General features: G+C 39.5%; 2 protein-coding genes and 1 non-coding gene across 4 annotated transcripts; 2 read left to right on the top strand and 1 right to left on the bottom strand.

The window, feature by feature from the left end:
• Positions 1-1,090: 1,090 nt before the first annotated feature.
• On the bottom strand, positions 1,091-7,807 carry rab13 (RAB13, member RAS oncogene family). The gene is made up of 8 exons (XM_030394586.1): positions 6,978-7,807; positions 6,150-6,210; positions 5,770-5,830; positions 5,557-5,634; positions 3,822-3,911; positions 3,508-3,573; positions 3,326-3,376; positions 1,091-3,201 (listed from the first exon to the last, which is right to left on the bottom strand). Exons 1-8 carry the CDS (start codon positions 7,099-7,101, stop codon positions 3,130-3,132), a joined length of 603 nt encoding a protein of 200 aa, XP_030250446.1. The 5' UTR covers positions 7,102-7,807; the 3' UTR covers positions 1,091-3,129.
• Positions 7,808-8,779: 972 nt separating this feature from the next.
• On the top strand, positions 8,780-13,180 carry rps27.2 (ribosomal protein S27, isoform 2). 2 transcript variants are annotated; one of them, XM_030394960.1, is made up of 4 exons: positions 8,780-8,897; positions 9,427-9,535; positions 10,234-10,344; positions 12,011-13,180. In XM_030394960.1, the coding sequence occupies exons 1-4, from the start codon at positions 8,892-8,894 to the stop codon at positions 12,037-12,039; spliced, it is 255 nt and encodes an 84-aa protein (XP_030250820.1). In that variant the 5' UTR covers positions 8,780-8,891; the 3' UTR covers positions 12,040-13,180. The 2 variants fall into 2 exon arrangements, with proteins under 2 accessions (XP_030250820.1, XP_030250822.1); XM_030394962.1 differs by lacking the exon at positions 8,780-8,897 and adding an exon at positions 9,007-9,158.
• On the top strand, positions 9,881-10,012 carry LOC115568166 (small nucleolar RNA SNORA13). The gene has a single exon (XR_003981346.1). It is a non-coding gene; the product is annotated as a small nucleolar RNA SNORA13 (small nucleolar RNA).
• Positions 13,181-17,193: the final 4,013 nt, after the last annotated feature.

Raw genomic sequence — 17,193 nt, 5'->3', positions numbered from 1 at the left:
TTTGTGGACTAAAAAACTCCACCTGACATTACATCGGCATGGGAGTGAGCAGATACTGACCAAATTTTTATTTTTGGGTGAACGTATGCTTCAAGTAAAAATATGTACGTTTTAACAGCTAAATGTTGTTAAAATATCAAAAGTAAAATGGTCACTGTCAGTGTTTTACTGTTATATATCCTGTTTTTGGATTAATATTACTGCTGTATTAATGTGTATGTTGTATATGTATGTATGTTTAACTGCTGTCAAAGTGTAAGGTTGATCTTATTTTAACTTTCTTCTACACTGTTGTTGTAGAACCAAATGTTTTTGACAAGACCTCAAGATGTTTCCAGCAGTGTTTCTAGTGACAAAACCAAAACACGACCTTTTTTAACCATAACCAAGTGGTTTTTGCACCTAACCCTAACCAGACCGTAACCACGGCCATGTCACAACATACCCAAAGAAATTAAAGTTGTACAGTACTTCAGTAAATGTGTTTTTTTATTCCACCACTGGCTGCTGTACAGGGAAGAAAGTAGTTAAAAAAAAGGCAGCAGGGGGTGCTGGAAAGCAAGCGTGTCCCATAGGTGTCTGGTCTAATTTAGACCTGTGTATTCACCAGCACTGTGTCTGTCAATAAAGCTATTTCCTGTTAATGTCCTTGAGACACAAAACCCCCTTCTGCTCTTTATCTGTAAACTGCCCAACTACTTTAATTAATATTAATTTGAGTATTTTAAATAAGACAATGATTGACAAACACTGTAAACAAGAACAAACCTCAGTAGTCTAACAACTACAAAAAAAACCCTCTCACAATCTGGAATTGTTATTTTTTCCATATTTTTCCATCCTTGTCTGCTATCTATCTGCTTAATATTGTTATTATGATTGTATATTCTGACCCATGTCGTTTCTACTTGCTGTTACGTTTCTTTCTTCCTTTCTGTCTTATCTTTTAAGTTCTCACTTACACAGATTGAGTGTCTAAGAATAGACAGTGTCATATACCATACAGATTGCAAAGAGAAATTTCATGACCATTAAACAATCCAAGCTACGTACACTGATTTTCTTATTCAGCCAATGAACAGATTCAAACTACAACACACTCATGTTTTATTCAGCAAGCGGCAGGCATCTAGTAAGACACCGAATGTAAAAGGAATGCATAAAAAGTGTACAAAGGAAACACAGTATGTGATCAGAGCCATTTTGAATGAACTGTATTAGCCCGAACAGGACTGTCATGTCAGATGTAGCTGATGTGTGATAGTGTTTAGTCAGAGATCTGTCAGGCACTTCAGATTAAAGGCAAGGCCCACTAAATCATTTCAATGAGGGGCCACGGGAGTACTGCTGCTTTCCTCACATCCGCTCCATTCACATGCATTATCCATCATTCTTTCTTCTCCCCACTCATCTTCTCATATTGCACTTATCTCCGTCCCTATCTTCCACATTCTCAATCTATTCATCACTTAAAGGGACGGCTCACCCCGTAATTAGAAATCCATATCTTTACTCTTACGTGTAGTTCTATTTATCCAATCGATATGTGCGATGTGAGTTGGCGAGTTCTGAGGACATTGGCTGTAGAGATGTGTAACTTCTTCTTGAACATAATCAAACTAGACGGCAATCAGCTTGAGGTGCTCAAAGGGCCAACAAATACATTTTAAAAAACTAGAAAAACTGATCATAACAAGCTTTGTGGATTATCTTGTGTCACAGGGTCCGGATTTCTGTAAGGGAAACATTACTGTTGAGTTTTTCAAATGAATCTTTTGGTGCTTTGAGCACCACAAGCTGAATGCCATGTGGTTTCATTATATACGAGATATCTCTATGGCGAATATCTCCAAAACTCAGCAGCTCACACATGAACTATCTAGCTGGATAAACAGTGTTTCAGGTCAGAGGAAAAATCTCTGTTTTGACACTGGGGTGAGTTGTCCCTTTAAAACAAAGCGTGTGTGTCACCAGTGTTTTGCTTCAGATTCAATTCCATAAAACCGACATCCACAAGTCATTAAATCCATTATCATCAAGAGCACTTTCTCCAACTTCTTACATCGACTCAAGGCTTTCAGTGACATGTTTCTGTAGATTCTGTTGAATGCATTCAAAATTCTGTTTACCATGGAAGCATTTCATCAATTCTCAACGGGTGAGCACAACATAAACCATAAATGTAGTCACCATTTAAAGCTTCTCTGAATTAAATTTACATGCTGCTAAAATGTGGGGAAACAAAAATGTGTCACTTCTCTTAACAGGCACTGCTAGAATGGAAAAGTCAACTAAAAATAATTGAATTTCCAACAGTTAACTGACAAGGCAGGATGTGAATTTGTAACGGAGTAAATTTCATGATTGATTGATGAATACATTTACCAATTGTGTCCAGTACTTTAAACCATCGAACAGCATCGCTGAGATGCACGTGGCCCCCTTGAATTTAACATGGACAGGAAATGACAAACATTCAGGGTCAAAGACTACAACCAGAGGCCCACTGTGTGTGTGTGCTGCACGTCAATCTAAACACTTCCCATCAGACTCCTCTTTTGCCACTGAGCTCCTATAAGCTACATGTGCTCACACGTAAGAAATGGTTCCGTCAAGCTGAGCTGTTTCTTATATTGTTAACCAGCTGGAAAAAAGATTTAAAAACATAGTTCTCTTAAGACATAAAGCAGTGACTGTCATAGGAATGAGATGGTGGTGATAAGCCAGAGAAATACAGGGTGGAAAAACAACAGTCTATTTTAACTACACACGGTGGGAACTACTTGCCGAAATGCCGTCTAAGCTACCTGTTAAGAGTCATCTAGGATGCCCACTTTGCAGCATATTCAAGATCAAGGTGAAAAACAATCCCCTCAACAACTTCTCAGCTCAAAGGAGGAGTCTATAAATTATTTTTCTTGCACAATTCACTTTTAAAGGTTCAAACACTTATAAATGGGACACCGGTGATTTAAGGTTTAAAAAGAAATACTCTTTGCACCTGCATGTGACGTTTGAGCCCACCAGATGGAGACAGAAAACCTGCTGGCCTGCATTTCTCTTCAGTAATACTGATGTGTTCTTTATCTTGTATGGCGCTTTTCTTATGCATGCTGGCCAGTGTCTTATCTAGAGAAGAGCACACTTAGAAGACTTCTTCTCTGAACTGCTCGTGATTTTCACCTCTCGACCCGTGGGGCCCTGCAGACAAGGAAATACAGACAAAGACAGGAAATCACCGACAAAGTTTGACACAAAGTCTTATGTTCAAGGGGGGGAAAGAAAGTTATATATTATTTGGTTTAACAAGTCTGTTGGGACTCACTGGTTTCTTGCTGGATTTCTGTAGTATGTCACGGGCCAAAGCCAGAAAGGACTAAGGGAAACAGAGATGAGGGAAAATGAAAGTCAAGGCATTGGTAGCACAGTAACACATAACCAAAGAAACATGCTCATAAGCTAAAGATTAATGAGGTATGAAGACATTGTTTCGTTGCTCTGGCTCACCTCCTCCACGTTGATGCTGGACTTTGCACTGGTCTCAAAGAACCTGATGCCGTGATCCTTTGCCAGCTGTCAACAACAGACATGGACCTGATTACAAGAGGTCAGGAGCTGGGTAATAATCACTTCCTGCTTCTTATCTAAAGTAAATGGAAGCGGGTCATCAAAAACATGCGTAACACACTCGGTCCTTTCTCAAACAACCACTCCCTCTTTCATTTCTCTCTTTCGTCTCATCTCGTTCTCACAATGAAACAACTGACTACTACTGCATGGTTACACTTTTTCAAAACTGTAATTGTTATGGATCATCTCACCTTTTCTCCCGTCTCCTTGGTTACTTTCCGCTTTGCTTCGATGTCGCACTTATTTCCTAGCAGCATTCGACTGACCCCAGCCGATGCATTCTGGGAAAGAAGGAATGCAGGTAATTGATTAGGGGGAGTTATGTTTGCATAGCAGAAAGTACATTTATGAAGAGATCAAACATGAAGTCTGAACTGATTAGAATGGATTAAACTGCACAGGACACTTATTGTGCAGCAGCTGCTCTGCAGGAATCCTGTCTCTGTATTGAAAACCAAGATATCCCCATAGATATGATTAGATAAAATGATATACTGAAGTAAAATTGGGTGAGTGGGTTGTTGATTTTTATTTAACAACGATCTAGGGACACACGCATTTGCAATTTTTGTTTCAATTTCGATGAGACTGTGGGCGTTTATATGCGCAGGGACGATTCTCTGTATGAACACAAACAAATTACTTTTATATCACATCATCGCCTTTGCACCGAATACAACAGAATCAAGAGTTTAACGAAAGTTTTATGAAATCCTCTCAGTTGAGGGTCCATCTGGCAGTGTCTAAGTTTGCTGCACACAAGTTGTGTAAGATCTAAAGCCTTTTAATGAGAAAGAACCAAAGACTCACACTACCTGGTGGTCAATGGTGGAACTCATTGTATTAATGACATTTTAGTTCTTAAACCTTGATCAGGAACATGTTATTTACCTGACAAGACATGATTCAACCTGATATGTGGATATGTGGAGCCAGCGTGGGCTATTATTTGAGCACCTGTAGTAACATACAAGTTAGATATATAGTAGTATATACAGTATAGTTAAGTATATAGTTACATTCCCCCTCACTGCTCTGTACTAAAACCTCCCTCATTTTGTTCTTAATGTTCAGACGTATTCCTGTGGTTTGACAAAGATTTGGATTCTGTGTGCCAACTTAATTTACTCTGACCCAGTGACATATATACTTATACTGACACATCTGAACAAACATTTCAAGTGGTCCCTTTATTATTATACCAGGATTATTCAAATAGACCTTGTAGTTGCAAAGATAAACACTCTGTTAATCATCAAGCACAGACACAAAATAGAGGCTGGTTCTTAACAGGTTAATGATGTGTCCATGGCTGTCCTGGTAGAATAGGGGTTAAGACCGTAATACTGCAACTGCAACATCAGCAGTTTAGTTCCGGGTCATTCCCCTTGTCTCTTTCAACTGTCCACTATCGACTGAAGCCAAAAACACATTTAAAACACTTTAAAACATATAATTAAGAGGGCGCAACTGACAGACGGTGTGAGGGATTATTTGGTTTCCTCTTAGTCAAGTGATGTCTCTCCTGTAACTTCTGCTGCCACTAAAATACAATGGAGATTGTTATTTGGCAATATATCAATCTTTTATACTAGATTTTAGATATTTTTACTGTGAAAAGTCTAATACTTGCCTTCACCCGTTTAGTCATTATATCCACATTACTGATGACTATTCATCAATGATCTTGTACAAGTACAATTAGAAATACAAATTACAGCCTTAATTTGCTCGGTAGAAAAAGCCCCAGAGACAACTCGAAAGCAAGAGGGGAAAAGGTGCTTTTCATGTAATTTGGGTGATCTGACCCTTTAAAATCACTAGTAGTTGGCCAATGCTCGAGACTAACACTAATCCAACCGACAAAGCACTATTTTAAAGTCTTTCTTGGCTTTCTTTGCCGTGGCGGAGCGTAAATAGTCTCACTTCTTTGATGCTCTTCATCCAGTTCTGAATGTTTTCGAAGGACTTCTCGTCCGTGATGTCATACACCAGGATGATACCCTGCCACAGAGCGAAGGGGGAGACACAAAGAGAGGGGATTTAAGGAGTCAGTGAAAGGTACAGGGCAAGCACAAAGGGGCAGTGATGTCAGCCTGATTATCCAGTCTGCTTGTTCGGCAGGCGTCCTGCGCTCACCATGGCTCCTCTGTAGTAGGCTGTTGTGATGGTCTTGAACCTCTCCTGCCCTGCTGTGTCCCTGCACACAGCACACACACATACAAAGTGAGAGAATGTGCACTGAGGCGTGCACATCATGCATGCAACTGTTTTTAACATTTCATGCGATTTTACACTTTGACAGCAAGCTAAATTGACATTGCTCCAACAACACCCTTGTATAACATGAAGTGAGCTTGTGGCGGCCATGCGCGATGGCTTCTTGGACAATAAACCCTGTCACAGAGTCCTGGTTTGGAGAACAAGAGGGAGGTTCCTCTTTCCCTCTCCGGAACATGACTCAACGCATCACTCAGCGTTATCTGCTTCCAGAAAAATCACGACTAAACACCTCTTACCACACTTGTAGTTTCACTTTCTTTCCATCCACTTCAATGGTTTTCACTTTAAAGTCGATGCCTGAGAGGACAGGAAAGAGACAGATAATGAGTTAAATACCTCGGATATGAACTCAAAACACACCCACCCCACATAGCAGGATATATAGGTCACCCCCTCACACAGGGTGGAGACCTATTCATGGTCACTCCCACTGGGATTTTGACCCCCAAGTGCACAGACGGTAAGGAAAGACCCCGAAGGACGCTGTGTTTTTCGATTCTTCCTGCTGGATGGACAGGCTGACAGAGGGATAGACAGCGAGGAGGAAGATGGGGGGTTGTCCTGTGAAAAAAAAAAGAAGAAGAAGGAAAAAAAAGACTGTGCATGCCAGACAGCCAACCATTCTTCTGGGAACATAGAGATGGTAAAAAAGATAGGAATGAGGGTGGGTGGACCTTCTGAGAGCAGAGTGAGAGGAATGAGATCTGAGGGAGAGATGGGGGAGAGGGTCAGTGGGGGGAGAGAGAGATTCAGCGAGAGAGAGAGAGAGAGAGAGAGAGAGAGAGAGAGAGAGAGAGAGAGAGAGAGAGAGAAAAGATAAGATACAGAATTAAGGGGAAAGAAGAAGAAATGAGAGGGCGAGGGAGAGACAGCTCAGACTAGTTCAGACATGAAATACAGTCTGAGGAACCAGTCTGTGCAGTGTTGGGCATCAAATAGAGGAAGAATGACATGTCAGCATTCAGTAAACATTGGCATGTCCCAAGTTTCACACACACTCACACACACAGAGGCCAATCATGAGCTGGTGGTGACATGTTAAACATTTCACTCAAACAACGTACCGATTGTGGAAATGTACGTGGAGTTGAAGTTGTCCTCAGCAAAGCGAATGATCAGACATGTTTTGCCAACTCCGCTGTCCCCGATGAGCAACAGTTTGAAGAGGAAATCATACTTTTTCGCCATGATCGGAGCTGTTCTTCACAGTCAAAGCAGATCTAAACGGGGGGAAAAGGTGGAGTTATCCCTCTCTGTTAACACTTTTTCATCCAGTCTTCGCTGCCCGGTTGTGATGAAAATTGAGCAGGCTTGTATTTAAAAAAAAAAGGTTATTCCATGTGAAGAATGGATCCTCTTTTCCTTTTTTTTTCTCTCCTTCCCTCTCAGACTTGTCACCGGTAAATTCCGATCCCCCTCAGTGCCTCTGCGCTCTGTTTGGATAAAGAACACACTCCATCCAAAGTTAGCTAAACCGACCGCGGATCAGTCTCCATCAACGAATCTATTCCAGATCCATTTTTGCTTTCCTTTTACAAAAAAAGTCAATTTCAGTCCGTTTACACACTCACACGCAGTGGCTACGTGTTTTTCTGCCACCTAAAAAAAACTTCGGCCCGGATCCCAGATCCGCTCAGAGGCTACGTAGTGTGGGAGTGCTTCATGGGAGTAACGGCTCAGACCCGCAGGAGCCCGAAGAAGACACAAGATGGCGCCGTTTGATCAGAGACCGGGCTTTAAAACACCTGAGAGGACATGACCCTGAGTTACACTAGAAGATTATATCAAACATGGAGGTTGTATACATAATACAGTCACTACAACACTAGTTTTTCTTTTTCTGTCTTGAAGACTCTAGAACTTGTCAGACCACTGTAAAACAAGTCCAGAGGAAGCTGCTTTAATCTAATAAACGGCCTCTAGTGATGTCACTCAGTAGCAGTGTGCATCATGGGTAATCTGGGCGTTTTTTAAAAAGCAGTCCAATTTACAAACAAAACAAATTATCAAATCAATACAGCAGAATCAGAGATATCGCCCTTTTTAATCATGTGCATTCTTCTTCCTTTACAAAACCTGGCGCCTACATTACCCACAATGCAACATAGCCACCGAGTGACATCACTGGAGGCAACATATCAGATTACAAGCATCTTCCAGTTACAAAAGGCTTTATACTGTATACTTTTCCACAGACTTTGATTTGAAAATTAGGGGAGTTTACCTTTAAACTAAGTTACTTACAAGTCAACTAAAGTCAAGGGTGTTATATTTTATTTTTAGTTCATGTTCACTCTTATAATAAAAAATAACCTAACCTTTTTATGGATAGTGAAGACAGACCAGAGGACCAGAAATGTTTCGAGCACTTGGAAACTTTATGCAACTTTACATCATCATGGGTGTGAGTAGATAAAGACTGGATTTTGAATGATTGACTCTATTTCAAACCAAAAATTAAAACAATATAATAAAAACAAAAAAACAGTTCAGTAGGTTGAACAGAAATGTATATATCCCTATCCCTTGTCTTCTTTTTAATTATTTGCCAGTCAATTACATGAATAAAAAAATTAAAAAAGAACATTTTTAATTTGGGTGAACTGTTTCTTTAACTGAAATGTATTGTCTGATGAACTTAAGCCCTACACAGTAGTTTACACTGGCTGATTTGACGAGGTATGCTATGGATTTCATTTCATTATAACATGTTTAGATGTTTATTGTTTAATGCTCCTGTATGAGCAAGTTGCTCCGGATACAGTTTTAGCAGAAAATAAGATAAATTCATCGTTAAAATATTTAAAAGCTACTGTGTTTTATAACCATGACTATTTATTTATATATTACCATTATTATTTTTTAGAAAAAGAAAGAAGTCTCTTCTTCTGTCTCTTCCGCCGGGTCTCTGCTCGTCAGCCTGAAGTTTCCGGTGCCTGTGCAGTGTGATCTTCCGGTGAGCGTCCAGACACGCAGACATGCCTGTGAGTGACACTACAGCTTTTTATATTCGCCATCAATCTTTATAAAGTATTTCACTGTTGGTGATTTAACGCGGTATGACACCGTGTTGTGTCTCTGCTGGAATCTACGTGTTTGTGTAGCTGTAATGTGAATGTAAAGACGAGAAAACGAGCTCAATACGGCGAAACACGTGCACAACAAAAGCAGCCCACGCTGTTCCTTCTCACCACCAGTCACATGCTGATTTTTTTGGAGGCTAAAAATCAACTTTTTAGGATTGTGTGGGTCGTGATTGTTCTAAAATATTCGATCAGTTTCTTCTTAGCACGTTTACTTTCTTTTTATGATGTTTCCTGTCGTCTGATCGCGCTAACTTTAAAGATATGTCGATCTTTGCCTCGTGACATCATGAGGGCAAAGTTGGTAGCTGCGGACAGAAATGAAACTTATCCTTTTATTACAGTTATTTGAATACTGTTTAGATGATTTTTATTAAATGTCGATGATGAATCAGCGAAATATTTTTTTTTTTTCCCAATTTCCTTTCAGCTCGCAAAGGATCTGTTGCACCCAACTCCCGACGAGGAGAAGAGGAGACACAAGAAGAAACGACTAGTACAGTGTCCTAACTCTTATTTTATGGATGTCAAATGTCCAGGTACGTTAAGTAACAAAATAATACAATAAAAAAAAAAAACACTCAAGCATCATGATGACATAGTAGTACTTGAGTTTTGAGACATCAAACCTAATTCTAGGGAAATTTACTTTTATGCAAATAAAAACAATGTATCTGTACTTTTTAGGTTTATAATTTGCATTTAAATTATTCCTACATACATATTGGAATTCTAAGTTAATGCCTTAACTATAATTGCTAATAGATGGATGACCTTAACTTTATAACTATAGCTTATAGCCATTTTGGAATTGTGATTTATTTTATTAATATCACTGATGGAAGTACTTTTCATATCTACATTAGTCTTATATTAAAATTGTTTGCCTTTATGTGTTGCCCTTTCATTGTTTCTCTAATGATCGGGGTGTCAAATAAGGCATACAGTGACACTTGTGGCTGCCTGTTGAATGAGTTTCAAGTGACTCTTTTAAGCAAACAGCCGCAAGAACACATCTGTAATCACAGAGTTGAGCTATTGGGATGTTGTTGGGCCAAACATAGTCTCAAAACACAAAATGAGTATTCAAATATGTCACTGAATAAATGATCAAGTGAAACACTAAAATATAAACCCAACTTATTTTTTTTAGTAATACATGATCATACCATGTTTGCTATGTGTAACAGTTCATTGCTGCTCCATCCAATGGTTTGTGTGTGTTTGTTGTCCGCAGGTTGCTACAAGATCACCACAGTGTTCAGCCACGCTCAGACTGTAGTGCTGTGTGTCGGCTGCTCCACGGTGCTCTGTCAGCCGACAGGAGGGAAGGCTCGCCTCACAGAAGGTACAGGGAAAACAAACAAACAAACAAGCATGCACAGAGAAGAAATGGTCTTACCAGTTTTTAATGAGTCTCCAATAGTTTTCACTTTATTGTAACCACATTTTGATTGTGTGTAACATTAATATGACAGTATATTTCTATACTATAATGTATTCAGGTCTATCACATCATATTGCCTATTGGTATATGTGTTTAACATAATCTAATAATAGATCAGTACATGTGTGTTCTGTAAAACTCTTGATTGAAGGCTCTATGATTTACAGTTCTGCGCAGGCCTAAAACTGAGATATAAATTCAGCATGTACTAAAAAAAAAGTAGTTACTTGTAAAGTCTCATATCTTTAAGACCCAACTTGACTGAATCTGGACTGTATCACCTGATTTGATACCCAAAACCATATATTTTCTTTATTTCATCCATCACTGACAGTAACCTTACAAGGGTATTGCATCACATTTACTTGCAACACTTAACATGCAGGATGGCACGGCTCAGACTACTGGTAAAGTGAACAGCATCCTGGGGGCAACAAAAAGCCCCAGGTTCACTGTGTTAATGGGGTCTTGGTTATTCAGTTGATTGCATTTATTAATAAAATCACATTTTGAAAAATAATTCAACTGGAACCTGGAGAGATTTCCAACGCTTTAGGCAACATGTACACAAACCCAATATTTAGTTGGGTTTAGGTAATGGAACTTTGCTGTACACTACATCTCTAGATATTTGCCTTTGTGTTGCCCTTTCAATGTATTGGTCATGAATTGGGTGTCAACCAAGGCATACAGTGACTCTTGTAGTTGTGGCAGAAATTCATCATCATTGATTAATTTCTACACAGTAAACTGCGAGCACAAATTAGTTCTCATTCAAATTTGTTTTGACATATTGTGGGTGATCTGTTTCTGATAAAAGATGGATCAGAATTGGAACACATTCTCGAAATGATGATAAATCGTGTACAACATGTTAGTGAATTGTTTGAGCTTCAGGTCAAGGTTTGTTTTTACCCACTCTATCCTGGGCTCTGCTGCCGTGGCAACCAAGGGCTTCTCAATGTGCTCAGCTTTGAGTTACTGTGGGTGCAGCTGCAACTATTGTCACTAATACCACACTCGTTTGGAGGTGATTCAGTCTTTGAAAAGGCAGAAAGCAACATGAGTTTTTCTCTTTTCCGTTATCTGTCTGTCAGTGACGCACCATCCCCATTCTGTTGACTGGCTTTATATTTTTAATCCCGACTAAAGACTGTTGATGCTACCTCGCCTGATGTTGGACTGAACTGTAAACTTCTAAAACACTGTTTCCATCCTCAGGCCAACATTGCCTCAACTAACGATTTCCATGAGGGAGAGGGGTTCAGTTTTCTATAACCAATCACTAAAGACTGTCCGCCTGAATAAAAAAATATTTTAGGTTGACACTGATGTGTGTTGCTATGGCATTCTCACTTTTTTCAGTCATAAACTTGACAAATTAAACAATAATAAATAATTAAGTCACACCCCCAATTGTATTGCGTTTCAATAGGATACCATCCTAATATTTAGTCTATCCAGATTGATATAAACAGGGTGAATGGAATATTAGGTACAATACAGCCAACAGCATCGTCAGTAAACACGCACTAACATCCATCCATTTCAATCCATCTCTCCTCAGGATGCTCATTCAGGAGGAAACAGCACTAGTTTGACCAGACGTGGTTGGACACAGTTGAGGAAGATGAGAAGAGCTTGATGGACATCAAGTAACACTGCCATGGAGCTGATGCACCAATGATCACATGGAGAGCAGGAATAGATATTGTAATATAAGAAGTCTTATCTACAAAATATACACAGAGATGCTTGGCGTTGTTAACAGCCCACCAACACCAATATCCATTAATTCTTGTCTCTTAATAAACTTAGGTTGTTTTTTGGTAAAATAATCTTGCACGTTTGTCATTAAGTTTGTTCTCTTTATCTCTTGAAGGTTCTTAGTTGTTGTCTGGTAAAAGACATGTCAGCTCAGGACCCTTTTTAAAAACTTGCTGGTAAAGATCAGGGAACTTGAGGCATTTGTACAGATGTATGACCTCAATAGTAGTTGTGAGTGATCTGCATTTGTTTGCATTACACCCTTGATGATCATTTAGAGGAAGGTGAGGGTATAACAATAAGCCTTGCAGCTATTGCCCAACAGTTGCTCAGCACTATAGATTTATGCAAATTTCCTTAAACACTAGAGCTGTTCTAGGAAAGCAGCCACACTGTGGGTGAAATGGCAAATTAACTTCGAGTTTTACCATGTAAAAGCTGCACTCTGCCTCATTGAATGTTGACTGATGTGTATTAAAGCTGGTAATAAATCCAGACACTATCTCTTCCAAGTTAATGCCACATCGAAGTCAATATTTTATATCCAAAGCCAGTGGTGTTGGTTCAAGGCCCGCTCTCAGTATAAAAGAGAGCTGATTCAGGGAAAGTCATTGCTGGTTCTGCTTCTGTTTTCTGATGCTTGTAAAACAAAGTTACAGTGATGTGACACTAAATGACATCATAATGAACAATGTGGTTGTGAATTTACATGTGCTTGCAAACTTCGTGTGAAAATGAAAATGTGAGATGAATTCTTGTGAAGTTGCAAAAAAGAATCGCACTCGCTCGGGGGTGAAAAAAGCTTGAGTTAAATCCTAAAAAATTCCTGTGACAGCATTGAGTTGTACACTGAATAAAGAAACTGAATCAGGAGAGAGTTAGTGAATGATAACTTTCTTGTTGCTATGGTGACATTTTTCTTGTGTATTGGACACAGCTTACAAATAAAATCATGGGAAATGGGAATGTGGTTTCGATGTGCGTTGTGGTTACTGAAAGACTAATTGAGGATAAACATGCATTCTTCTTTTTATCCATATTCCATTCTTTCACAGCCACTTTAAACCACAATTCAAACTGTAATTCTGACTTGTACTTTCAACTAAAGCTGTTCTTCTAGATAAATGGTTATTTATATAGACACCTTGCTGAACAATCTTGTTTTCATAGCTGGCCATCTACAAAAAAAGCAATTTAAAGTCATGAAAAACTCCTCAGAAGCTTGCTTGCTGTAGTGAAGTGTTAATCTTAAGCACCATTGGACCTGCACCAAACGCTGTCTGCTGCCAGCTAGCTGGGAAACTTATTGTCATAATGGGAAATGAAGATTTTATCAAAAACTTGAATGCACTGATCATTTTTTAATATGTGAATCCATCTTTTAATTTCTTGCAGCTAATTATATCATTAGGAATTATTCTGACGAGTGAGTGAAGAAATTAGATAAGATGGTAAACAATTCTAGGCCATATCATCCCTATGACAGTTTTTCTGTAATTATTTAGCTAGTAGGACCATGAACAAGGTAATACGTTGGATTCTATGTGGTCTGAACCCTGTCCAGTGAGGTGGTGGCTGGCAGTGCTATTGAAAACCTCTCCACTAATGCTGCGTTCCATGTGCATGATGCCAAAAGTTAACGAAAAACTTGGCAGATGGTAACAAAATAATCTTTTGTCTCTTTGGCAAGTGTGTATTCCATTCAGGAGACTGCTCCCTCATGAAGTCGGGGTAGATGGATGTGTCCTGAGTTTACCAGTAGGAGTTCTCACCTTAAATGGCGCCCCATTGTGGTTGTTCTAGTTAGAGGTCGGACATTTTAGATTCGGAGTTGTCGAACGCAGCGTCAGGGGTCAGACAGCAAATTGTTCAGGCTACAGCTGTGGGAATAAACAAACAGAAGTACAGCGGTCAATGCATGGTCATCACCAAACATGGATTTTCAAACCAGTTGGAGTGTAAGATAAGTTAAGTTTAAGATAATATATTTTATCGACAATCGGATAAAAAATACATTGATTACATTAATCAGAAAAGTGCTGATTAACAGATGAATAACTGGCAAGACCAATAGTAAGGTGACCCATAGTATACAGTATGTACATGTTAATATATCTATAATTTAGTTTTTCTTACTTTTTAATACTTAAATACATATGAGATACTTCTAGACTTTTACTCAAGTACTATTCACATTGCTGACTTAACAGTAACAGTAGTATTATTTTAACATGATAACTATACTTTTACTCAGCTATGTCTTTTAAGTACTTCATACAACACTCCTGATACCATATAATAACACTGTCACTGGTTCAGACTGACCCTGCAAAGAGGCTCAGAGAGGAGAAATGAGAAGGTCAGTGGAGAGCAGCTGGGACACAGATTCCTCCTGAGAGTTTACAGAAACTCGACATCTGGACACACCTGCAGGGAATGTTTGTAACTAGTGTTGTGATCACAGTGTGGCGACACTTTAAACACTGTAAAATGCTGAGTTGTAGGTAGGGGGTGCTATAGTGCAACATCTCAGGGTGCTGCCTTTCTCCCTGTAGTCTTCCTCGTTGATAAGGTGCACATTGAGAGCAAGAGGAAGACGAAAGATAACATCACAATATCTGTCTCACTGAAGAATACCAAACACTCAAAAATTTGACATGAAGTGCATAGGCTTAGTGTAGTGCATCTTTATCTCATACTCTGACTGCAACTTGTTTATGTCCATGTGTACCATTGTTCCAATGTAAAATAGCCATAAACTGACAAAAGGTCAAACTGCCAGAAAGCAGAACAGTTCTGGAGTTAAACTTTTTAAAGTAATGATACAACTGTAACTCACAAAATTCTTTTAAATATGTGTAAATTAAGATTACACACCAAAGGAGTAGTGACTCTTTTAAATCAAACTGTCAGGGGAATCTGTTTAAAGCATCCACATGCTTGACACAAATATTGATATTTAGTGCTAGCGTATCCATAATTGTATCACAAGAGGAAGAGATTCGATAAAATGCTCTATCAGTATTTTGTCCAGGTTGTCGCTGAATGGAGTAGTGGCCTGTTTGGTCAAAGAATTGATCTATTTGTGCATTTATCCATACATCTATAGATTAGCCTTACTTCCCTCAGGGCTTGCTGTTCTTCCTCTAGCCTGGAGTAGACCATCACTATCCCAAGATGCTTCAAGCTTGCCCTGAAACACCAGCCCATCTGAGCGACAGTTTAGTTTTGTGTGGTAAATGAGCACAGTACATTTCTCTGCCTGAATGAATGTAGAAAGACAGGGATAGCAGGAGGGGCCGAGTAGTCACCAAGAGAAGTGTTGGTGGGATCCACTCGCACAGCCAAAACTCTTTGTCCTGCAGACAAAGCCTGGATGCCAAAAAATGCCAGAATCTGAAGTCATCCATGCCATGTTATGAGTGGGAGGCAGGATGGGATGGGAAGATCGATAGTGAAGGGTAGAAAAATCATTCACAGACATGGCCAGATGAGTTTTTACAGTATTGATCTGAGCAGTTTGCATTCTCATCCTAGCTATAAACTCGGCAAAATGAAAGTTGTAGAATGAAAAAGTGATTTGAAAGAGGACTGGGGAGAAAGACAAAATGAAGGACCAGAAGCTCTGAAGAGATTACAAGAGTTTTACAGGAGAGGGTGTGGGCCTGAAGCAGTGTATATGTGTGTATGTGTGTGTGTGTGTGTGTGTGTGTGTGTGTGTGTGTGTGTGTGTGAAGTGACTGGAAATTTTGTACAAGGTTGTCACAGAAGAGAGCACCCCATGACACACGAAAGACAGGCTGACCTGGCCTTACCACTCTGTACAGGGATGCACAAACCACATTGGACAGACCTGGAGTTCAGTGCACACACATGCACATACACACATGGCGTTTTGTTTATTTGAGTTTCTCCTCTGTCAAGGACGGAGCCATTGCACATCATAAGCACCCAGTGCACAATTAACTGACCTGAACACTGATGAGCAGAGTCTGGCTGACCTCCAGCAGAGCAGAGCCAGTGTCTCGGCTGCTTGTCAGACCCCCCTGGGAGTCCACGGTGACGAGTCGTGTCCTGTCACACACTGACACAGAGAGCAGTGCACAGGGCAGATGGCATCTCTGGTACACAAGACAGCAACACACAGTGGTCATGACAAACAGACAGAATTTATTTCCCATTGCTAGAATCTATTTAATCCTTTAGAATAAAATGTCAAAGACATTTCCATAGATGCTTATTCAGAGTCTTACAACTCGATGCTCTGTTGCATTTAGCCTCACACAAATACACACAAAAATTAGTACATGTGGATACATTAGGGCTTCACGATATCAGAAAACATTGCAAGATTTTGGTCTTCTGTGTTAAATATTGCAATATGAAAAAGGACAGAAAAGGACATTTCACCAGATAACTTGAAAAGCTCAGTAGACCATATTCACACGGTGGCCATTTACCTCTGATTTTATGCTCTGGTTCTGGAATGTCAAATGTCATGCTGCTGTGTTTCAGGCTGCAAGTCCCTTAAATGTAGGAAATCTGACAAATTGTTATCATTTCTATTTCAAAATAGCTGCCTTGTAAATCAGGTCTATAGAAGAAGTCACCATGGTTACAACCAATGAGCAGCAGCTTTGGTAGTATATATCAAGCGCTGTGATCTTCACATTCAACTTTTATGCCGTGAAAACACAAAATATGAGAGTTGAGTTGATTCACCTTACTTGCCATCGCACATACTCATTGTAACTATTGCATGGTTATGGTGTGCATGGGCACATTGCAATGTCGATGCTGAAGTGATGTTTTGTGCAGTCCTAGCACACATGGAATCTATTGGTATTCAATTTGCAGGATTAAAAACAATTGAAAATTGGATATAAAAATATTAACGTGAATATGCAGGTGGTAATTGGATTGTTAAAACACCATTTGCAGCTCAGTCACAGTTTAATTGCACACTGTATTGGTAATGGCTTT

The sequence above is a fragment of the Sparus aurata genome, chromosome 17 (assembly GCF_900880675.1).
Source record: "Sparus aurata chromosome 17, fSpaAur1.1, whole genome shotgun sequence".
In the NCBI taxonomy this organism is placed as follows: domain Eukaryota; kingdom Metazoa; phylum Chordata; class Actinopteri; order Spariformes; family Sparidae; genus Sparus; species Sparus aurata.
Note: the sequence above shows the minus strand (reverse complement) of the source record. Positions and strands in the feature narration are given on the sequence as shown.